We start from the raw sequence: 23,089 nt of genomic DNA on the forward strand, positions 1-23,089 counted from the left end.
CCTCTCCCTCTCCTACTTCCGGTCCATGGCGAAGCGCCGGAAGCCGCAGGCGGAGGCTTCTGACGTACCATGGCAATCAATAAAGCAGGGGTCTTCAAACTTGGCCCTTTTATGACTTGTGGACTTCAACTCCCAGAATTCCTCAGCCAGCAAAGCTGGCTGAGGAATTCTGGGAGTTGAAGTCCACAAGTCATAAAAGGGCCAAGTTTGAAGACCCCTGCAATAAAGAGTTATATTTGTAGCTTCAGGCTTGATGCCAGGGGCCTTTGGCGCTGTCCCAGCTGGCTTGTTTTTCTTGCAGACGTTTCGATATCCAAACTAGGTAACATCGTTATGATTAGCACTGATGATGTTTCCTGCTTTGGGTAATGAAACGTCTGCAAGAAAACAAACCAGCTCAGAGAGCGTCAAGGAACCCTCAATACAATGTCAATGTCAAACGTGAAGGCATTTGAAAGTACGCCATGGCGGTGTTTCTGGCCTAATAGTTGGGCGAATTTCATCTCCTGGTTTTCTTTAGTACTAAAAAGTCGCCCGGAGGACTTTCGCCATAAAGGTGACCCAGACCGCGTCACATCTTCGGTCGCGGCCATTGCAAGTCGTAGCCAGGCCTGAATCTTTTGTCTACTTTGTGGAATATAAAAAGCCCTCACGCTTCTCCGTGCATTAACCGCAATAAGAGAAAAAGAGCTCCCTCCACGCGGCGGAACTGACCCACAAATGATAACATTCTTGCGTTTTCCCTTATTCTCCCTTCGGATGTTGAAGCAATGGGCATTCTTCACGATTCTTCTCTATGGGCGTCAAAAGCCGTGCCGCTCTAGCTCTCTATCTCAATGGTTAAAAGCGCCGCATGGTTCGATTTAGAAACTCCGGAGTGGGGGGAAAAAAAATCACGCTCATTGTCTGAAGAGACGAGCTTTTTGCAAGCTACACACGGAGCGCGCGAGCCGCCTGGAGTTCGCGAGGCTTTTGCACACCTGGGAGGGGCGGGGCAGCTGCCGAACACGGGAGGACTACATTACCCAGCCTGCACTGGGCTCGCATTCTCGTGACCCTCCCGGCTGCTTGCTGGATCCTTACTAGCCAGATGGAAGATGGCAGGACTGAGCCCCGGGGATCGCTGGGCCGAAGGTACCGGTAACCCTCCGCGCCGATGACGCGGCCAGAGCTGGGGGAAACAGCCGGATTGGGGATTTAAATCTTATTAGAGGAGGGTTGGTGATCCAAGAGCTCAGGTTATCAGAGGAGAGAGCCTTGTCATACATCACAGACTGACCGACCTACTATGGCTCCGGCTTTCAATCAGAGGGATAGGAGGACACTTTTCAGACGAGAAATGCAAGTGGGGAAAATGGAATTGATAGTGCTTTAGGAATGAATTTGCAAAGTTTGTGAGTTTGCGTAAAAAGCTATAAATGTCTTCCTCTTGTCTGCGTGGTCTTTGCAGTTTTTCTTAGTTCAGATATAGGTGTGGGTGTGTTTATTTACCAATGAAGGACAATCGTTCATGCATGTGAATTGCGTCAATTTTGTGCTGCTATTTAAAGATAAATCGCCTTTGAAGTGCATTTTTCTTGCAGCAGATAAATATAGCTAGCTGCATGTTGATAGGTATGTGTCAGATGACGGAAGATTTGAGAGGAGCGAAATAATGCAGCTGGGTAAAAACGGGAAGTGTTGCTTGGATGAGATTTGAGAATGAAAGTTGCCTTTAGTTCTGGGGAACCAAGGAAAGATTGTAAAATGCAAAACAGTGACGGAAGGAAAGAAAAGGAAATGAAGTTTTGAACTTTGGGAGGATTTTACCTACTGTGAATTTGGGCCAAGAGCATATACCCAAGAAGTTGCAGTTCATGCAACTACATAAAACTTTAAGAAAAAACTTTCATATAATATAGTACACTGGCTGAACATAAAGGGTGACTAAAAATAGAGCATAAAAATAAGATTGTATTTTTAATCCACATTACTAATTAAAATCTTTGGTTAGCATGCATTGCTGTTGGACCATATATTAGAAATGAATTGAAATTTACTTTCAGTTGTCCTTCTGTACTATAAGAAGAACTTAGGTTTCCAACAAAATTCACACAATGACAGACGTGTGAACTTGCTCCAAAGATCCAAATCTTATGTGATGGTTCCTTGGGAACTGCTGAATTGCCATCTTTTCATATTATCTTTTCAAAATGTATTTTTTAAATATTCTTTGTAGTAAACTTTCTTGAAAAAAAATAATTATCACAAATTTTTAGAATTTAAGCAAAAGAAGATATGGAGAGATGGGTGTATCATGATTTTAGGGGACTTACGGTTTTCTTATCCATTTCTGTATGTTGTAAGTTAATGGCTCACAATAAAATAGAAAATATATATCGCTGTGCAGGGACATTTTGAAGTATGTCATTTGTGATCCACTTTGGCAAATATACATACATAGGAAGGCTGTCATTGTTTCAGCATTAATTGATGAGCTGAGAAGAAATCCATGTCCATTGGAGGAACTAAGAAACAATTTTGATTGCTGTGGCTGTAGTGACTGTATGAGAATGAAAAAGGAACGTATGTGTGACAGTGGAAGAAGCCAGTCAACATTTGGGGAAGGCAGCATGACCTACACCAAGGAACAGTTACTTGGAGTTCAAAGGTAAATAGGAACTTGCCTAACTAGAGTATATTCATACTTGTTAGGCCTGCAGACTGTTTAATTAATAAATTTATAAAACTAATCTCTATATTCTCCAATCTGGTGCCCACCAAACAGCTTGAGCTGTGTATCTTATTATCTGGGGACTGTTTAATTAAATCTAGGAATTATGAAAATTGTGGAGCAAGATATTTGGAGAGCTCCTGATTTGGGAAGTTCTGTTCACTCTGAGCATGTTAGCTTGTACACACAAAATTTAAGTTAAACCAATTCCATTGCATTATTGACTCCAGATAATGGCTTAACAAAGAAATTAACTCTTCTGTTTCATTTGGAATGGAGTCATCCATATCTTATATACTGTATTGTACAGCAGTTATGCCAGTTTTGAATAACATGGGATAGCATACAATACTACATATTCTCAGAAGAATAGTAGTTGCCCAGTTCTGAACATGAGATTACAATTGGCTTAGTGTATTGCTTGACTATAGAAATAGATCTTGGTTAGCAAAAGTTGATAGATGATCCAGGAAGCATAAGACAAAGGGTTCTCACTGAGGCATCTGTACATCAATTATAAAAGCAGTCTTGTGACCCAGTCTCCGCCCCTTACATCTGTGACAATGCATGTCAAAAAGCACTGGAACTGGCATCACAAAAATGCAATCCAGGTTTTGTCTTGTGAAACCCCACCTCCTTTCTCTCTATGGGTGCTCACGTTTTAAATGCTCGAGATATAACTTTAACTTGGACTGCACTTGATGCCCACAAGCAGCTGAAAACCTTTCTATCAGTGAAGCAGATCTGCAGTGTGTAACAAAATTAGAAAAGCACCTTATTAGGTTGGAAGGTATGCTTCCGTATTAATAAGAATTTGTAAGCTGTATTTGGGGAAAAGTAAAAAATATGAAGAATTGTGCTTATTTTGTAGAATAAAGGAGAGTAAGAATTACTATGAAATTCTAGGCGTAGGAAGAGATGCAAAAGAGGAAGAGCTAAAGAAAGCTTACCGAAAACTTGCCCTTAAATTTCATCCTGACAAGAATTGTGCTCCAGGAGCAACGGATGCATTCAAAGGTAGGTGAAACAGCTTGAAAGGGACCACAGCAAACTCTGAAGATCTTACAATGAATGCTATGTTGGCGAACAGGAAGAGATTTTTAGAATATGTTCCTACATACAGTTGTAGTATTGCATAATTCTAAGTGAAACACTAAGAAAGATTCTAACATTGTCAACTCTTAGGAAATAGTTGTTACCTGCATATTCCTCACATTCGCTTCTTTGTAAATATTTGACATCAGTGATTCATGTAACTTGTCAGTCTGAATTATAATCTAGATCATATGATTTGAAATTCCATATTTGTGTTGCCATTGGATACAAAAGGTGACTATGTGATGGCAGACCATGCGTAATTAAGAGAACAGTAAGGCAAGCACTATTGGGATCTCATTGCAAGGAAAATGTGCATCAAGTACAATAATAATTACCAGCAGGAAGGATGTGAAATGAATGCAATCTGTCTCATTTGAAAGTTATTCCAGTATGGGAGGTAATATATATACCGGGTCCCGCCGGTAAGAGATTGCCGGCGGGTGACACCCAGGGATAGGGCCTTCTCGGTGGGAGCGCCTGCCCTCTGGAACCAGCTGCCGGTGGAACTGAGAACTGCCCCCGACCTCCGATCATTCTGCCGGGGCCTGAAGACCTGGCTCTTCGAGCTCTCGGGCCCAGACTGAGGAGAAATTTTTAATTGGGGTTCTTTTTAATTGAGTACAGGGTCAATTTAATATTTTTTAATTTGGTTCTTAACTTTTGTATTTTGGATTTTTAATTCCCTGTAAACCGCCCTGAGTCCTCAGGGAATAGGGCGGTATATAAATGTAACTAAATAAATAAATAAATAAATATATTTTTTAATGTAATTGGCTTGTAAAGCCTCTGGTCTATTCCCAATTGTGTTTGTTCAGTATTCTGCTGAAAACCATTTTTCCTTCAGAAAGAGTTAATTTTCTGTTTTCTAGCATCAGACTGGAAATAATACTTGGATGTTAATATCAGTAGGCCTAGCCTATAGAGGAGTTATGTCATGCTAGGATACAATCTTCATGAGAACTAGAGAGGGTCATATCTAAGACACTTTCTCAAATTACATTTCTGCTCACGACTCAGATTTCTTTTATCTAATCACTGAGTTGGTTATATTCCTCCTGTTCTTCCAGGTTATTTTTTCTACCATTACAGTTTCCCAATATTCAAATAATGGAATACACATATTAGACATTTCTGCTAGATATGGAACAAAAAGGATGTTTGGTTGGAATTACTTCTATAATGTGGTTATGTATTTCATCAGACTTCGTTTCTTTTTTCATTGGTTTTCTTTATTTTCTCTTCCACTCTTCAGCAATCGGCACAGCTTTTGCAGTTTTGAGCAACCCTGAAAAGAGATCACAGTATGATCAGTTTGGAGATAAGGAAGATACTTTTTATACCAATGTGCCCAACCGATATAACTATTACAGAGAATTTGAAGCGGATATAACACCGGAAGAAATATTTAATATGTTTTTTGGAGGGAATTTCCCAACAGGTATCTTTTTTTTTAAGCTGTGCTTTAAGGTACAACGAAAGCTGCTGTTCAGACATCTGCAAAAGCCCTTGCTTCATGTGGCCTTTAATTGCTAATAAAGCTACAGATACTGTTTTGATGACTATCTGAAGTTTCCAAAGAACTTCAGACACTAGTTAGCTACATTTTCTTTAAAAGTGCTGCATATATGGCCACTCAATAGGATATGATGCTATTTCAACTACTAGACCATAAAATAGCTTTTCTCAGTTGGCAATAGGCTGTTCCTATTCTTAATAGTGCTGTATTGGGTTTACAGTTAAAATTCTCATTTTTCCCAACTGGTATTAAAGAATTGTGGAATGTAATCAATATATTTGCAGGCATATATTTGTTCGTTTGTTTGTTAAATTTCTATGGCACCCATCTTAGTCAATTACTCCGGATGGCTTACATATGTTTGAGAACGCTGTTCTGCTTTATATGAATGCTATTAAACAGACTCATACTGTAGCTCTGAGAAATCTAGTTTATGACAAAATCAAACAGTGTAGGAGACCTATAAAACAATATGGCCGTTACCGCTTTACTTTTACCGGTTTACTCTTTCAATTTTGGCATTATGCAGATGCTATTACATCAGTTGTGATAATCTCGACCCTTTGTGATATCACCAGAAACAGCAAAAATCATGCATTTCTACAGTAGTATTCCTTTTTTTTTGCTTAGTAAGGCAAGTACTACAGATGCATGTTTAATCCCAAGTTCCACATGTAGAATTCTGCTCATTAGATGTTCCCACTACTAAAACATGCAGCTTCTTGAAAATCCACTCAGGGCAATGAGAACAGCAGAGGAAGTGTCTTCTTTTTAATGAACCGAAAGAGCTCTTGCATTTATAAAAAAACAAGACATGTTTGAAATTAGCTTTTTAAAAATGAATTGAAATCTTAGTTTCTTATGACACAAGCTAAACATCGTACGGGATAAAAACTGCACCTTCGTTCTACTGCTATCTCAACAGGAAATATACATATGTTTTCCAATTCTTCAATGGACCCCCCATGTTATCCACAGCGGAACAGACATGAGAGGACATGGACCCAGGATGAAGAGGAGGAAGAAATTAGACCACAGGTAGGTGGAGAAGGGACGAAGGCTCACCATCAGTCAGTTGCAAAAGGCAGCTTTACTTGGAACAGTTTGCATCCTGCAATGATACATTTAATATTATTAAATAACAATATCTGCCTATCCCAGGTTTTTGGGAATGACTCCACAGTTGGACAAAAATGCCAAATCTAATCTAAACATCTGGCTGACTGTACAACCAGCCACAATAAAACTTATACACTGTCCAACTCTTAATGACTCTATAGATAATATTTCATCTACCGGTATTTATCATTGTCAAAAACCTAGAATCAAGACTGATCTCAGCAAATTAACTTGCATCCATAAACAAAACAAGCCTTCCAAAATAAGAAACTATGAGAGATTTTGGCATAAGATTTATTTATTAATTTTTTATTACATTTTTGCCAATACTGACTTTTGTTCAAAATTAAAATATAACTCCCTATCTGGGATGATTGAGTTACCATTGTGGTTTCCATTTTTGCCATATATTTATTTGCTTTACTAACCGTAGTGTTTTCATTTTCAGAATATATACTCAGCATTTATCCAGTTACTACCAGTGTTTATTATAATAGCTGTATCAATAGTAACTCAGCTAATGGCTACTAATCCACCCTACAGCCTCTTCTTTAAATCGTAAGTCTAGATCAGTTTCTTCGTGTTGTTGGGATAATAGAGGTTACTTCTTGACACTAACTTTCCAACAACAGGTTTAATCGGTGTTCAAAGAGGCCTCTACTTTGTTATATATAAATAGTTAATTTGAAAAGCTTTTTATCTTGGAAAAGGCATACCCGTAGCTATACATTCCAAGCCAAAAACCTTTTTGAAGAGAGAACCTAACTTCTGTGCTGCAAATTATTTGAAGGATGGGACATTAAACCTATAAACTACTTTGACTTATTGCTCTATAGAAAGCAATATTGTTTTCATTAAAATGTGAGCATTATCTGAATACATTGCATTAAGATCCACAATGCCTTCATAGAAATCCATTTTCATATTAAACATTTTGATGCCAAAGAATGGATAGGAAATAATTAAACCATCTCCTCTGGGTTTTGTACCTGCTAATTTTAAATAAAAACTAATCGGGGGAAAATGCCGGTCTTACTTTATAAGTAGCCACTTTAAGTGGAATGTTAAAAAAAGAGTAAAAGCAAGATTATATGCCATTGCCATAATATGCCAACCTAGGAATTTTGGGAGTTGCAATCTTGATATATCGCAAGGACCCTGCTTTGTGGAAGGTTGGTTTATTACATGTGAAATATGGTTAGCTACTATAAGCTACATTTAAAGCAGATAAAAAGAGCACTAAATAGAGGCTGGATATTTACTATTCTATAATATTAACATATGTAAATGATACAGGTCCAGAAAACCTGTAGAAATGCTTCCTTCCATGTGGTCCTGCAGTCTTCCTTCCCTGTAGAGATAGTCCTCAACTTACAACTCTAATTCACCCTTGAATTACAGTTGTAAATCATGCCAGTTGTTAGATGGATCACCACATGACTCTGCCAATTTTACGACCTTTTTTACAGCAGTCATTGAATGCAGTGCTCATTAAGCAAATCCATTGTCTGTAATAGTATTATTTCTTATTTTTGCCAGAAACTGGAAGCAAATACTGGGTTTTGGCCCCAAAAGAGTTGTAAATTGTAATCATGTAACTGCAGGATGATGCAGACAGTTTTAACTGTGGGCCAATTACTGAGTGCCCAAAATACAATTACATGACTGTGGGGGAGGGGAGGGGAGGACAAGGTGGCCGTTAGAATTCTGAATCCAGGTTGTAAATAGTCCTAGGGAGGTCTGTCACAACTTCAAACAGTCACTAAGCAACTGGTCATATGTCAAGGACTACCTGTGTCTTGTTTAAAACAGAGGCAGAATTAATGGTAACAAGTTTTAGAATCTTCTAAGTAGTTGCCCCAATACTGTAGAATCCCTTTCCCCATTTTTTTAGTAAGTTTTATGATGGTAGGATTTAAAAGTATTGTATGCCATTCTGTACTGGGCATGAAGCCAGTATAGATTATTTTTAAAGATATTACAAATAAAATCAATAACAAAGAGGTTTATCATGCTAAATTACATTAGTACTCTTCCAAAAGCATAATGTTGCATCTTCTCACAATTAGTTTTCATGTTCTACATCAGGGGTGTCAAACTGACGGCCCGTGGGCCGGATGCATCACGTGCAGGCCACACCCATCCCGGTTCCGCAAAGGCAAAAAAGTTACAATACGTCATGATATGTCACGTGACGTGATCGAGTTTTTATGCCCTTGCTCTAGATCAGGGGTGTCAAACTCAATTTCACTGAGGGCCACATCAGCATTGCGGTTGCCCTCAGGGGGCCGGGTGCGTGTGGCCTGGGTGGGTGTGGCTAATGTGCGTATGGCCTACTGGGTGGGCGTGGCCAGCTCTACATCGTTCACATCAAGGGTGCCTATGGGGGCCTGGGCAGGAGTGGGACAGATCTGAGGGTCTCTGGCAGAAGGAGGGTCTCTGGGCCAGGGCCAAGGCAGTGGGGGCGTTCCCTCACTGTTTCCAGGATGGCTTCGGGGGCCGCATGAAACCACTTCGCGGGCCGCATCCGGCCCCCAGGCCTTGTGTTTGACATGTCTGCTCTAGATTGTGGTCCTGAGCCTTTCAGAAATGAGAGATGAAGTAAAACAAAAACTCATGATAGTTAACTACTGAAAAAAATTCAAAAACCTGTAATTCTTTTGGATAGTATTCAAAAGCCTTTATGTGTAGGTTATGATATATGGGGAAGAGTCTGACCTTTATAGGATTATATAAATGGATTAAAACAAAGAAATACATTTTATTGTGATAACAGAGTCAAAGTTTCCCCCGTTCACTGAGGTGATGCAGCTGCAGGTCAACCACTCCTGCTTTATCTTCAAGTTCCTTTATGTAAATACAGTACAGTAGCTTCCTCTGGTCCAAAAAATGTTTTGAGATAAAACTGTTTTAAGGAGTTGATTATTTTTCTTTCTGGCTATTTAATGCTTGATGTATCATTCCTGATCACTTTACAGGACACAGCTGTTTTAAAGTAAACCAGAAAAAGATGTTTTATAGGTGGCACTGCTTGGAAGACAGGATATTGGGCCTCGTCATAATCAGCCACCCTTTGCCTCTACTAGGGCATGTCAACGATTCCCTTGATTGCTTTCAGAGAGCAGGAAATGTTAAACAGAAATATTAATTGGGAAAAAAATAATATTTATGTTTTGTAAAGAAGGTATTAATCTATTTCCTTCTTATTTCATACCACAGGTCTCTAGAGCACACTGTTATTAGAGAAACACAAAATCTGCAGGTGCCTTATTATGTGGATAAAAACTTTGAAAATAATTATCATGGAGAAGAACTTGAAGAACTTGAGAAACATATTGAGAAAGATTATATTGATTATGTCCAAACTAGTTGTAGGAAAGAAAAACAACAAAGTAAGTTTTTGTTCTTTGCATTGTTTCCAAATTTAGATTAAAAAAAACCTCACCAAGAATCAGATATAACAAGCTCAGCTGCCAAGAAAACTATTGTTTAGAAGTGATATATATACCGGTAATAAAAATACAGATAGTTCACTCTGCTGTTGCCTACTGACAACATGAAATCTATGTGTTGGATGTTAAGGATTTGTCTAAATATAGTTGTGTATGGTTCTGATACCTCAGCTGTATCAAACGATTCCTCTAATCACTCGGTTTTACAGCACCCACGGATGCTCTTCTGCCAGTTGTATCTAAGAATTATATTCATGCCTACCTTTCTGTGTATAAGTAGCTTTTCATTTTGACCAAGCCAACTTTGAAATTAATATAAAACATTATTAAATATTATTTTTTCCCCGCAAAGCATCACTGAAGTATATATTTCATCTTTCAGAATCAGAGTTATCTAATTTGGCCAAGCTCTACCGAGATGAGCGACTGAAACAGAAAGCCGAATCCATCAAACTTGACAACTGTGAAAAGCTCTCCAACCTTATAGGGCTTCAAAGGAGTCGCCAGTTGGCAGAGGCGTGAGAGAACAACGCTGTCTGTTCTGTTGGCAGGAATTTCCATTAGACACTCTTTTATAATGAAGAGGAAAGGCAGAGAGAGAGAGAGAAAAGCATCCCATACGAACCACACACAGAGAATCATTATATTTGTGGAAACTGTATATGGACCGAGACATAGAAGCAGCACTTGCTGTAGTGTATACAGTACATTTCGTTTCAGGGTCCAGTAGTTTTTCAGTGTTAGTGATTCTTCGTTTAACCTTCATTTTGTTATGCTCTTCCTGTGATACTTTGCCACTGTTTAAGTGCCAAGTAGGTGCTTTGCAGGATCACAGCCATCATGCTTACTGAGCCTATGGTTTCTCAACTTTTACCTTGCAAGACATCATAGAAGAAAAAAAAGATGGTATTTCATTTATGTCTGTATAAAGACATGCACAGTGCGAATATATATGCTGTACAGACGTGCAGTTCAGTTTCAGGAGAACTTTACAGACCAGTGTCTTAAGGATATACTGAGGTTGCAATACATAAAGCACTTGGAAAACCTGAAGTCCTGCATGGAGATTCATCATCTAAAAACAATATGAAAAAAATGGGGAGAGAAGACAAAGCAGGAACCGGAGCAATAATTCCTTATCTGGCCAATGGATGAGGATGGATTGGGATTCCTGTTGCCAGATGAGATTGTACACAAAGAAAGAAAACAGTCTTAGTTAGGTCTCTAGAGCATGATGTAATGTACTCTGAGAAGCCAAACCAGGTGGCCTCACAGATGTCAGAATGTGAGCGAGGTTCCAACCTTTGGCCTAGAGGAAGGTTCTAGGCCAGGGGTAGGCAACCTTGGCTCTTTTATGACTCGTGGACTTCAACTCCCAGAATTCCTGAGCCAGCATGGCTGGCTCATGAATTCTGGGAGTTGAAGTCCACGAGTCATAAAAGAGCCAAGGTTGCCTACCGCTGTTCTAGGCCAGGCATGTCAAACACAAGGCCCGGGGGCCGGATCCGGCCCGCGAAGTGGTTTCATGTGGCCCGTGAAGCCATCCTGGAAACAGTGAGGGAACGGCCCCCACTGCCTTGGCCCTGGCCCAGAGACCCTCCTTCTGCCAGAGACCCTCAGATCTGTCCCACTCCTGCCCAGGCCCCCATAGGCACCCTTGATGCGAACAATGTAGAGCTGGCCATGCCCACCCAGTAGGCCATACGCACTCTAGCCACGCCCACCCAGTAGGCCACGCCCACCCTGGCCATACCCACCCGGCCCCTTGAGGGCAACCGCAATGCTGATGCGGCCCTCAATGAAATTGAGTTTGACACCCCTGTTCTAGGCAGACAAGTGGAATTTATTTCCATGTAAGTACCGGTAATATAGCATTGTGACCTAAGTTACATTTCTATAAGCCTAAGTAAGCTTTGCTATCACAGCAACTTAGTCTGGTTCTTTCCAGGTGTGTTGAGATTGGAACACATTATTTGTTTCCCAAACTCTGAATGAGTGTGGAGGTGCCATCTAAGGAATATGTTACCATAGTATGGTCCTGGCATCATCTGTGCTGAATGTTTTGTTTGGAAGGGCCTGCTAAGATCCAATACACAAATCTGGGTGAATTTGTTTGCAAAGGCCTTTTCACTTATTGCATACATAAGCAAAATGGCTGTAGCTATAGCTAGCTTTCAAATGAGGGTTCCAGCTGAAGCTTTATGTTCCCTCAGTGAATATTGCCTGATTACAAAGTTGAGAGATAAAATCCATACCTTTTTAGGGTCTGTTGGCAGGAAACATTTGGCATAACTTTATTCTACAAATATTAATGGGTAGCCTTTTCCATTGGGCTATGATAGAACAGCAGCTACAGTGTTTGCTTCTTGTTCCCCTTGTAAAGCTTTTGAACACAGGGTGGTAAATAATTCCCAACCAAAAGAAAATATATAATAATCCTATGAAATATGATAGCTTTGAAAAAATAGCATTATATCAGCCCATCATGAGATTAAAGATTTTAATTATTAGATGAAAGGAGATAAATGTGGCCTAATCCTGTGCTACGTTGTAACACGATGAATAATCATAGTTAATAGGTATGCTTAAAGAATTTGCTCTATCACATTGAAATCCATTGTTTATCTTTAGTGTTCCTCTCACAATTCATTTGACCCCGCACATCCCAGTGTTGCATCCTTGCTGAAAGGTGCAGGCTTATACACGGAAATATTCTTAAGACGCCTTTCAGGGCTAAACAGTTCTCATAGATGATATCTGATATTAAAATTTATTTTGAAAGACTTCCTCAACTGCGTTTTACAAACATACTGCAAATTGCAGGAAAACCAAACTTCTGGATTTTGATAGCCAAAATTAACTATTTTGTCATCAGCCCATTTGGCAATAGGTCAATCTATAGCAGATTTTTGCATAAACTGGTTCAGCCTTTGTGAAATAGTTTCTTTTTAAATGTTCCTCAGACATGCATGAGTTCTGAAAAAATTCTCATTTACTTTCACCTCAATTGTTTTTTATTTATTTAAATGTTTAAGTTATTGGTGATATTTATTTCTCTGAATGTACATATATATTGGCAAAATGGTAATTACATGATAGCATTGAATCATTACTGTATAGTTCACTTTTTTGAGAAAATATTTAGATGTGTAACATTCCAGAGGATTAATAAATAAGATGCTTTCCTTATATAAAGAAAAACACTTTGTCAGAGCAATTTGTGAGTTTGAAGTAAACAGTTCTCTATTAATTTGACCACACTCTTCAATAATTTCAGTGCATCTTGCTGTTGAAGATTTCACCCTTGGATTGAGAAACAAAATTTTGTGTTTATGGTGTGTTTTATACACAAATCATTAAATGTAATGCTTTAAAAAGAAACCTAGTGGCTGTATTGTATGAAAATAAAAAAAATGAAATAAAAAATATGAATATAAAAACTCCCAGATTTGTTGCATTTTCAAGGAGCGGGGGCGGGGCGGCTGGATTACTGCAACCAAATCCTTAGAAATGCTGATTTGTGAGTGATAAAACAGAGACGGTGAAATCCAGAAAAAAGGATCAAAATCATTGGCTATCTCTAACAGAGCAAAATAGCGCCATCAAGCGGATGCTGTTAGAAGCCAAAATAAAGCGCTTTTTCTGAATCCAAAAGATAATTCTGTTTGCCACAAACTAGGCAACTGCACTTTCTTGAAAAGCAACGTAGCTAGTTTACGGTTGTGTTTCAGTGCAACTGTTCTAGGACTGCGTAATAAAGCCATGCTTCCTCAGGTAGGCCCAGGTGGTGAAGAGCAGAAAGGCGCAGCGTTCTTTGATGTTGATCAAAGAATTTTTGGAGAATGAGAAGGTAAAGCCGGAGAAAGAAATAGCAGGCCAGACCAGAAATGAAATAGAGGTTTCCCAGCAAGGAAAGAAAACAACCCGATTTTGAATTTGTTTCTTTTTTTCTTTTTTTTGCCTTCCAAATCCCGACGTAGCATCAAGATTGCAGCGCGTTGTGCGAACCGAGGCACTCGGATTTATTAGAAAGAATTCGGCCTAGAGAGGGCCGTCCTCCGGCCGCCAGGCAGGCAAGCGCCACGGGAAGGCAAACCGCGACAGCGCTCGACTAAACGCTATTAAATAGCAGGGGAAATGGCTTGTATATTAGCTTAGCCAGGAGTCTTCAAACTTGGCTCTTTTATGACTCGTGGACTTCAACTCCCAGAATTCCTGAGCCAGAAGAGCCAAGGTTGCCTATCCCTGGTTTACCTAAGCCAGGGGTAGGCAACCTCGGCTCTTTTATGACTCATGGACTTCAACTCCCAGAATTCCTGAGCCAGAAGAGCCAAGGTTGCCTATCCCTGGTTTACCTAAGCCAGGGGTAGGCAACCTCGGCTCTTTTATGACTCATGGACTTCAACTCCCAGAATTCCTGAGTCAGCTATGCTGACTCAGGAATTCTGGGAGTTGAAGTCCATGAGTCATAAAAGAGCCGAGGTTGCCCCTGACCTAAGCAAGGCGGTACACTACACTTTGCCCAAACTCGGCCCCTCCCTTTAGATCCCGAAGAGTTCCATTTTCGAACGGAGAGGAGGAGTTTCGTGCCTTCAGCCAATAGCGGCTCCCTCGTGAGTATTCAAAACGAGGAGCCGCCGCATCTCTCCCGCTTATTTGGGAGAGGTTTTTTTTGGACAGCGGGAGAGGGGAGCGTCGCAGAGGGTTGTCTTTTAGGGACATCTCTTAAGACTGAGGCGCTGGGGCCGAGCTTAGAGTGGGCGGAGGAGGAATCCGGCGCTCAATGGCCTCGTCCGCGGCAGTCCAACAGTTGAGAGATCTGATCGAGATCCAGGCGGCTTTACTGGACAAACTGAGACGAAAGGTTGGGCGGGAGTTTGGGGCGGAGTGGGGGGGGCGCAACGAGGAGAGCTACTCTTCGTGTTTTACACTACACACTTTATTGTCGCTTTAAATCAGGGGTCTTCAAACTTGGCCCTTTGATGACTTGTGGACTTCAACTCCCAGAATTCCTCAGCCAGCGTGCCTGGCTGAGGAATTCTGGGAGTTGAAGTCCACAAGTCATCAAAGGGCCAAGTTTGAAGACCCCTGCTTTAAATGTACGTTCATCGGCGTACATTAAAATGATGGTTCGCTGCATACAGCTCTCAAAAGGGTCACCGACCTCCAGCGTACACTGCGCGTGACCAAAAAAAAAAATTGTATATATACCAACATGTGTTCTGTGACGCAGAGAAACAACAGAGTCTCGTTCAGATGTACACGCGTATATGCGAGAAAAACGAACCTTGCGAGTTTACCAGACGGATGGCACAGGGAACAAAGCTGTTAACCAGAATCTGGTAGTCCTGCTGGAACTACTTGGAAACCTCCTCCCAGAGGGGAGCAACAGTAAAGTGGGTGTGTGGGGGGTCTCTAACAATGCTTCAAGCATTGGGTTGGGCAGCTTCCCTCAAATCTCATTACTCAAGCCTGGGTGTAGACCACTTCAGCAGGAAATATTTTTAATGCTAGTTATTGGGGAAAAACTGGAAAATCCAATGGGTAGGCAATAGAATTAAGTCTTCCAAAAGGGGTGCTAAATATGAGTCTTTCACTCTGCATTTTGTTAAAAGAGTCCAGTATATAATCGATTACAAGTCACGATAAATAATAGAATAGTTGCATTCAGAGGCTGTGACCTATCCTTCAACTTGTTGCCAAAGATGATTGATGACTGTGAATTCTGTCTCACGCATAAAGGATGACAGAGTGGGAAAAGGCCAGAGTATGATAGCCATTGCTAGAAACAGACCTCTGGAAACAGTGATCATTTCAGCAAGTTTTGTCATTCTTACAACCTCGCAATAGCCTGTAGGACACATTTAGACTCTATCCTAGATACCTAAGATGAACTGGTCACTCAGACGAATTGCAGGTGTTGTGTGTGTGTGTGTGTGTACGTGCTAATGAAAATAAAATTAAAAACATAATGCAGCTTCCTTTGCGCATACTTTTCTACATGAATAAAAGTTAGAGACAGCAGAAATAGTGAAGTGAATGATATCAATTTCACCTCCTCTGCAGTCCTTTCACTGATATGATTGCTATTCCAGGGCAATTGTTCAGGGCATGTTATAGAGGTTGACTCAGCCTTCCATCCTTCCGAGGTAGGTAAAATGAGGACCCAGATTGTTGGGGGCAATTAAGCTGACTTTGTAATAATGCCGCTTGTGGGGGGGGGGGGCGAAAGCCCTAATAAGCAGGCATATACATAGAATGAAGGCTATTGCTAAGCACATTGGTTTGTGCTTAAATTGTAAGCCGCCCTGAGTCTTCGGAGAAGGGCGGGATATAAATGGAATTAAAATAAATAAAATAAATACTGTCAGAGTTAAAAGGCCATGAGGACAACTGAGAGAAACATCCCAAGTCATGCACTTCCAACCAGACAGTTAATTCCCTGGAGTAACAGGTTCCTAAGCAGCCATGTTGTGCTAACAGCTGTAGTAATTTAAAATAGATAACAATTTTTGAAATAGATTGATTTTATATTTCGATGTGCTTAAATATACTCTGCTAAAGAGATCTAACTGCATAAAGTTGAGAGCTGATCTAATTATAAGATTCTTATATACAAATAATTATTTACAAGATGTAACATTTTTATAGATAAACATACAGAAAGAGAACTCAGTAAATAAGGAGGAATATGACGCGGTTGTGAAGAAACTAGAGGTGCGTAAGCTTTCAGTTACAAATCTGTGACCTTTCTTTTCTTGTGTAAATAAAACGCAGAGATAAAAAAATATCTGATTCTGAAAGAGCTGTATCCTAGAGGTCAGGTAAACTTTCCATGTATTGTTACTGTTTCGGATGGTAAGAATTACACTGTAAGATTATAATGGTTTCAGAGTTGCCTGATTACTTGAAAGTTGGTGAAAACAAATGTGATACATGCTGGTTAACATTTACCAGTCTATACCAGGGGTAGGCAACCTCAGCTCTTTTATGACTCATGGTCTTCAACTCCCATAGCTGACTCAGGAATTCTGGGAGTTGAAGTCCATGAGTCATAAAAGAGCCAAGGTTGCCTACCCCTGGTCTATACCACCAATTCTTCCGTTGTAATTTAATTTACAGAAAGAAGAGAAAGAACATGAAGAGACAAAGAATACCTTAGCTATAACATCTGAACGCCTGGAGTTTGCCTTAGGAGAGAATGATATTTTGTCGAAACAACTTGATTGGCAGAAACAAGCATTTGACAAGGCGTAAGCTTGTAATGGAGTAGGGGAAACCCTATGTTTGGAATTGGTTTTATAGTTTTTATTTTACCCTCCTTAAATGAGTTTTTATTTTACCTTCCTTATTTAACCCTCCTTAAATTACATACCCGTAATCTGTCTTTATAGGAGCCAGCCCTTGCCCTTCTCTCACCTTCTGATCTTGCTGGCAGCAGCTACGATCATCTGAATGCTGGGAAAAACAAAACCTGAAGATATGCAAAGTTAGGGCCACTTCAGTCACTGGTTTCAATAAACCCGAGCATAGTTAATTGCATTAAATCAGATGCTATTTATTTTTGGAAAAATTACCAAGCAGATTTGAAACTTATAACAAAGTTCGGGAATGTGGAATGTGGTTGGCTAATATTGAGGTTAGACTAGCCCCCAAACTCTTCAACTCACCAACCCGTTCATGATGTATCAGATTGTTCATCGACACCCTCCCAAAATATTTATTGTATGAAAATAATTTAATAAATGCTACCTTAAATAATATTTCTGTCAATAATAATAATCACACAGTAAGGAATAGTCCCTTTTTATTAAACCAAACCTGTTAACAATCTCTTTCTGGATGCTGCCATTGGGCAACACCCAAATTAGGAGTCACATATTAGAAGAATTAACTTATTACAACTATGTACAACAATACTCAATTCTACAAAGAACTCCATGTGAATTTGAATCACTACAATGTGACATTGCACATATGAAATACACATTGCACATTGCACCGCCCTGAGTCCTTCGGGAGAAGGGCGGTATAGAAATTCAATTAATAAATATAAAATGAATGGCAGAAGCTTAAAGGGAATCCAGGGCCAGGAGGACTGAGAGAGGCCCTGCTCATAACAACTTCTGCCCTTGTAACTTCCACATTAGGCTACTGTAACATGCTGTACATGGGGCTGCCCCTGAAGACCATTCAGAAACTCCCAACTGGTGCCGAATGGGGTCGTGCGAGTAGTAAAAGGTGCCAGATACACAGCACATGTAACACCATTCCTGCATGAGCTGCACTCATTAACAGTGTGTTTCCGGGTGCAGCTCATGGTGCTGGTGGTTACTTTTCAAGCCCTACATGGCTTGGGACCAAAGTACCTGAGGGATTCCCTTTTTTCAAGCATATCCATCCAACCAGGTCAGACAGAATAGGCATGCTGTAGATCCGGTCAGCCAAAGAATGCTGGTTGATGGGGACCAGAAGATGAGCTTTTTTCCACAGTGGGCCCTGCTCTATGGAACATCCTCTCTTCAGAGATTAGAACAGAGGTCTTCAAACTTGGGCCTTTTATGACGTGGACTTCAACTCCCAGAATTCCTCAGCCAGGCACACTGGCTGAGGAATTCTGGGAGTTGAAGTCCACAAGTCATAAAAGGGCCAAGCTTGCCCTGGATTAGAATGACCCCAACCCTGTTAGCCTTTCACAAGGCTCAAAATCTTGGCTATGTTCCTGAGGCTGAGGTGCTGCTGGATGTGTCAAGGGCTCTGCTTCCTGCTATAGTGCTAAGTAGCCAAGCATCTCCTATGTATGTTTAATTTGTATGTTTTGAGTGGTTTTATTGGGTTTTTAGGGACGCGGTGGCTCAGTGGGTTAGGACGCTGAGCTTGTCGATCAGAAGGTCGGCAGTTTGGCGGGTCGAATCCCGAGTGCCGCGTAACAGAGTGAGCGCCTGTTACTCGTCCCAGCTTCTGCCAACCTAGCAGTTCGAAAGCACGTAAAAATGCAAGTAGAAAAATAGGGACCACTACGGTGGGAAGGTAACAGCGTTCTGTGCGCCTTTGGCGTCTAGTCATGCCGGCCATATGACCACGGAGACGTCCTCGGACAAGCGCTGGCTCTTCGGCTTTGAAACGGAGATGAGCACCGGCCCCTAGAGTCGGAAACGACTAGCACGCATGTGCGGGGGAACCTTTACCTTTACCTATTGGGTTTTACCATTTTATTTCAAAATGTTTTTAATATTTTTAAGGTAATATATATTTTTTCAATTGTAAGCCACCCAGCATCATTGAAATGGGCAGCCATAGAAATTGAACAAACAAATATTGGGTCAGTCCCATGATGACCCACTTAAACAACCAGCATGACTTAAGACCATGATTCCAGGGTTCAAATAGGATTGTAAATTGAGGATTAACTGTAACTCACATTGCTCTGCAGGTCAGACAATTCGATAGTTTCAGACATGAATCTGGTAGATTCTAAGTGATATGAGTTACAATTCATGTTACCCAAAATATGAATGCTTGGAGTCCCTCTTTCTACAAAAGTTAATAATGCTACTCAGTGCATCAAATATATAAATAAAACTGATTCATTGTTACTTGTCTTGTAGACTTTCTCAAATAAACAGTAAAGTGCTAAAACAATCACTTCAGAAAGACAAACTTATAAGCAAATGTACAGGTAAGTTTAACAAATTTGAAAGGTTTGAAGGGCACATTGATCTTTTTTTTTAGGAAAACACCTCTAAATGCAAGCTTTCAAATAACATCTATATTGCAATATGATCAGTCTGCTTAATTTTTTAGGTACACAACTCTTAAAATTTGCTATGTAAGGTTGGGATTCTAAGGGCACGTTGAGTGTTAGGAGTTGAAAGAGATCTCATTGAAACCCATAAATGGATCTTGAGACTTAGGAAGAGGAAAACTAAATGACTCCCAACTTCCCTTTGTAGAAATTGAAACCCATATTCAGAAGCAGGAAAATATTCTAAGGTGCAAAGAAAACGAAATCAAGGAATTGCATTACTTCGTCAACAAGCAAAAGCAAATCTTAAAGTAGGTACCTCAAGCTGGGATTTCTTTCTCTTATTCATTGTTAACTTCAGCAGGAGACAAATAACTTTAAAATACTTTAGCAAATTCAATGAAATTGCATTTATTTATTTATTTAAAATATTTATATGGCTGCCCATCTTAGAACATATCTGACTAGCGGGATGGCAGCCTCATAAATAATCTGGCTTTATGCCATGTGGGGCCTTAAAGGTTGAATTGCACCTGGAAAGAAGCTAGGAGCCAGTGCGGTTCATCTTGCAACAATATGGCAAACAGGGATGTCTAGCATTGTGTAGGCTGCAGCATGTTAGACCTGTTGTAACTTCTGAGTGGTGTTCAGGGGCAGCCCCATATAGAGCAGATTGTAGTAATCCAAACAGGATGACTGTGAGCAAAGCTTCCCAGTCCAGGAATAGGCATAAATGGCTCACAAGATGGGCAAAGATTCCTCCCAACCACACTTTCTGCCTGCTCCATCTCAGTTCCTATAGGTAGCATAGTTAAATTTTCCTCTTGATATAATCAATTTCTTTCAATTTTAATCCTTGTTATTGTTTGATTTCAGATTGTCCTCTGTCTGTTAGTTCCTTAGGTCTGAATAGGTAAACCAAAGAAAAAGCAGATGTAATATTTAATGGATCATAATATTCCTGCTTCCTGGGTGTATGATTTATCCATGGTTGGTTTCCTAACTAAGTTTCCTGCTTTTCATTCGTTTCACTTCATTTCTATCTGCCTTTCTTTTGACAACTTCCAGTTTGTTTTCAGAGGTTCTAGGCCTGTTTTGATATTACATGGTTTTAACAAGTATGCTCTTCCCCTTTCTTTGGTATAGCCATGAGGTAATATTTAATTCAAAATTGCCATACGTTATGAAGTTATACTTTAACAATTTACTTTACTTTACTTTACTTTACTTTACTTTACTTTAATTTAAATTAAACATAGTTCATCTGGTTTCCTCAGACACTGCAGTTGAACAAAATCAATAGAAAAGGGTGAGCCTCTTAGCAGTCATATCAAAGCAAGGGAAAATATGATGTATGAAGCCCAGGAGTTGAAGGATTGCTGTAATTCATTCCTTCCTTCCTTCCTTCCTTCCTTCCTTCCTTCCTTCCTTCCTTCCTTCCTTCCTTCCTTCCTTCCTTCCTTCCTCCCTTCCTTCCTTTCCCAATAATGTATGATTATTATGACATCTAAACCAGCTCCATTACTGGCAAAGCACCCATATATCGTTTCTCTGAAGTAGAAGTGGTAATTAATCTTTTCAACTATAGGTATATTGGGCAGGACTTTGTATGGGTATATTCATCCATTTATTTCTTTGACTTATTCAACACATCATACTCAGTCTGGATACTGATCTGATCTGACACCAGCAGATGTGGTAGGGGCTCTTGCCATATTGTTAATGGTTATGTATTATTTTTGTTGTTTTGCAGGAAACAAGCATCTGAATTCAAGATACAGATGCAACAAGAAAGTTACATAGCAAATGTGCTTGGAAAAAGGCACAAGAAAAAAATTAAGTAACTACAGAAGCATTTCCTTACATTACTAGTTTAGGACTGCTTTTCTACTCTAAAGGATTTCCCAGGTTTTCTCACTGAAAAATTCACAAAATATCAACTTTTTATTTCTCATTCTTTTTATTGGGCCAAAATTGGATATCCTTCATTTATGTATTTGTCTAAAACAGTGGGAATACAACACAGCTATTCTGAAATGACCTGCTATTGTTTGAATATTCTATTTGATTCCTATCAAGGAACATAATTAATGGTGGGAAGGGCAATAAACCAATAAGACTATCCTATCCCAATTCATTATGTTGTGTGAAATATATGAGTAATTAAATTAGAAGTGTTGCACTAAGAAATGAGCTTCTGAATTTTTCATTACCTCTAGAAAAAGACTTGAAAAATTCTTCAAAATTGAAAAGTTCTGTAGATGAGGAAGAATCAGCTAGGCAAATATTAAGAGTTAATTATGAGAAGGCAGACCTCTAATAAGAGCACTCAGTGGGTTAGGATGCTGAGCTTGTCGATCAGAAGGTCGGCAGTTTGGCGGGTCGAATCCCGAGTGCCGCGTAACAGAGTGAGCGCCTGTTACTCGTCCCAGCTTCTGCCAACCTAGCAGTTCGAAAGCAGGTAAACGTTCGAAAGTTGGAAACGACTAGCACACATGTGCGGGGGAACCTTTACCTTTAACTATTTAATATAATACTTCACAGATTATCACAAATACTTTCTAATTTTCTCTGTGTTGGAAAAGAGATTCTTTTGATTAAGGTAATCAGCCATGTCCAGATTACATCTGTAGATATACCCTATTTTGAAGACACCATACATTGGAGAAGTAATATATTTTGGCTTAAGCTACCTCATTTACCAAACCCTATAATGTATCGGTTATAGATAGGTAACAGGGAGACAACAGAAAGTGAAAGACTATTTCTGCTCCAAACAAATAGTGAATTTCAGTTTAGTCTCCCCTGGCTCTTTTCCCAGTAAATGTCCACCACCTGGCATTTATTCCCAATATGATCCCCATAAATTGGTCCTCCCAGCTTACTTAGACCTTACATCCCAGATTTATATGAATAGCTGAATTGTTATGGGCGTTGAGAACAATTCTGCATAACATTTTGGATTCTGGTTCTTGGCAATGCAGCTTCAAAACCTCAGTTAGTATATTGTGTTTGCCTTAAATTGTGGTGAGATTTACATATATACATATACATAAACATATACATACATGCATACATACATACGTACATATATACATCCCCAAGACTAAATTTAACTCCATTAGTGAACTGATCTGACCCAGAGTATCAGTAGCATGGATTAGCACCTGCTGCTGTTCCTTTGCTGCCCCCTTTTTAAAAAAAAATAATAACATACTTTGCTATAGATTCCACAAAGTTCAGCCTGTTGTGTTGCATTCCATGTGTTGTAAATTCATACACACATAAATATATTTATCTGCTGGTTGGTTTGAAGAGAAAGAAAAAAAAATCTATTTTTGTGGATATTGAATGTAAGGGATATATTATATAAGGCTTGAAAGCCATCTTTTAGCTCAAGCTGAAATCTTTCTGGTCCCCTCTTTAGGAACAAACAGATTGGATCT

General features: G+C 39.8%; 2 protein-coding genes across 5 annotated transcripts; both read left to right on the top strand.

The window, feature by feature from the left end:
• Positions 1-1,072: 1,072 nt before the first annotated feature.
• Positions 1,073-11,366, top strand: DNAJC18 (DnaJ heat shock protein family (Hsp40) member C18). Of its 4 annotated transcripts, XR_014025207.1 has the most exons (9): positions 1,073-1,134; positions 2,464-2,650; positions 3,585-3,730; positions 5,064-5,249; positions 6,253-6,365; positions 6,895-7,004; positions 9,666-9,838; positions 10,281-11,192; positions 11,348-11,366. XR_014025207.1 is itself a non-coding variant. In XM_081318375.1 (8 exons), the coding sequence occupies exons 1-8, from the start codon at positions 1,098-1,100 to the stop codon at positions 10,418-10,420; spliced, it is 1,092 nt and encodes a 363-aa protein (XP_081174501.1). In that variant the 5' UTR covers positions 1,073-1,097; the 3' UTR covers positions 10,421-11,272. The 4 variants fall into 4 exon arrangements, 3 of the variants coding, with proteins under 3 accessions (XP_081174501.1, XP_081174502.1, XP_081174503.1); XM_081318375.1 differs by lacking the exon at positions 11,348-11,366 and having other exon boundaries at positions 10,281-11,272; XM_081318376.1 differs by lacking the exon at positions 11,348-11,366 and having other exon boundaries at positions 1,092-1,345; positions 10,281-11,272.
• A 3,160-nt stretch (positions 11,367-14,526) lies between these two features.
• On the top strand, positions 14,527-21,683 carry SPATA24 (spermatogenesis associated 24). The gene is made up of 6 exons (XM_081318401.1): positions 14,527-14,762; positions 16,550-16,615; positions 17,021-17,151; positions 19,507-19,577; positions 19,852-19,954; positions 21,397-21,683. Exons 1-6 carry the CDS (start codon positions 14,682-14,684, stop codon positions 21,485-21,487), a joined length of 543 nt encoding a protein of 180 aa, XP_081174527.1. The 5' UTR covers positions 14,527-14,681; the 3' UTR covers positions 21,488-21,683.
• Positions 21,684-23,089: the final 1,406 nt, after the last annotated feature.

Source organism: Vipera berus (assembly GCF_964194415.1).
Source record: "Vipera berus genome assembly, chromosome: 1".
In the NCBI taxonomy this organism is placed as follows: domain Eukaryota; kingdom Metazoa; phylum Chordata; class Lepidosauria; order Squamata; family Viperidae; genus Vipera; species Vipera berus.

What these genes read in the sequence shown, in the direction of transcription:
- DNAJC18 (XM_081318375.1), top strand. Translation starts at nt 1,098, where the DNA reads ATGGCAGGACTGAGCCCCGGGGATCGCTGGGCCGAAG. An exon ending in CAGTTACTTGGAGTTCAAAG is followed by an intron (nt 2,651 to 3,584) that starts GTAAATAGGAAC and finishes CTTATTTTGTAG; the next exon opens with AATAAAGGAGAGTAAGAATT. An exon ending in TACAGCCTCTTCTTTAAATC is followed by an intron (nt 7,005 to 9,665) that starts GTAAGTCTAGAT and finishes TTCATACCACAG; the next exon opens with GTCTCTAGAGCACACTGTTA.
- SPATA24 (XM_081318401.1), top strand. Translation starts at nt 14,682, where the DNA reads ATGGCCTCGTCCGCGGCAGTCCAACAGTTGAGAGATCTGATCGAGATC. An exon ending in TGGACAAACTGAGACGAAAG is followed by an intron (nt 14,763 to 16,549) that starts GTTGGGCGGGAG and finishes ACATTTTTATAG; the next exon opens with ATAAACATACAGAAAGAGAA. An exon ending in ACTTATAAGCAAATGTACAG is followed by an intron (nt 19,578 to 19,851) that starts GTAAGTTTAACA and finishes TTCCCTTTGTAG; the next exon opens with AAATTGAAACCCATATTCAG.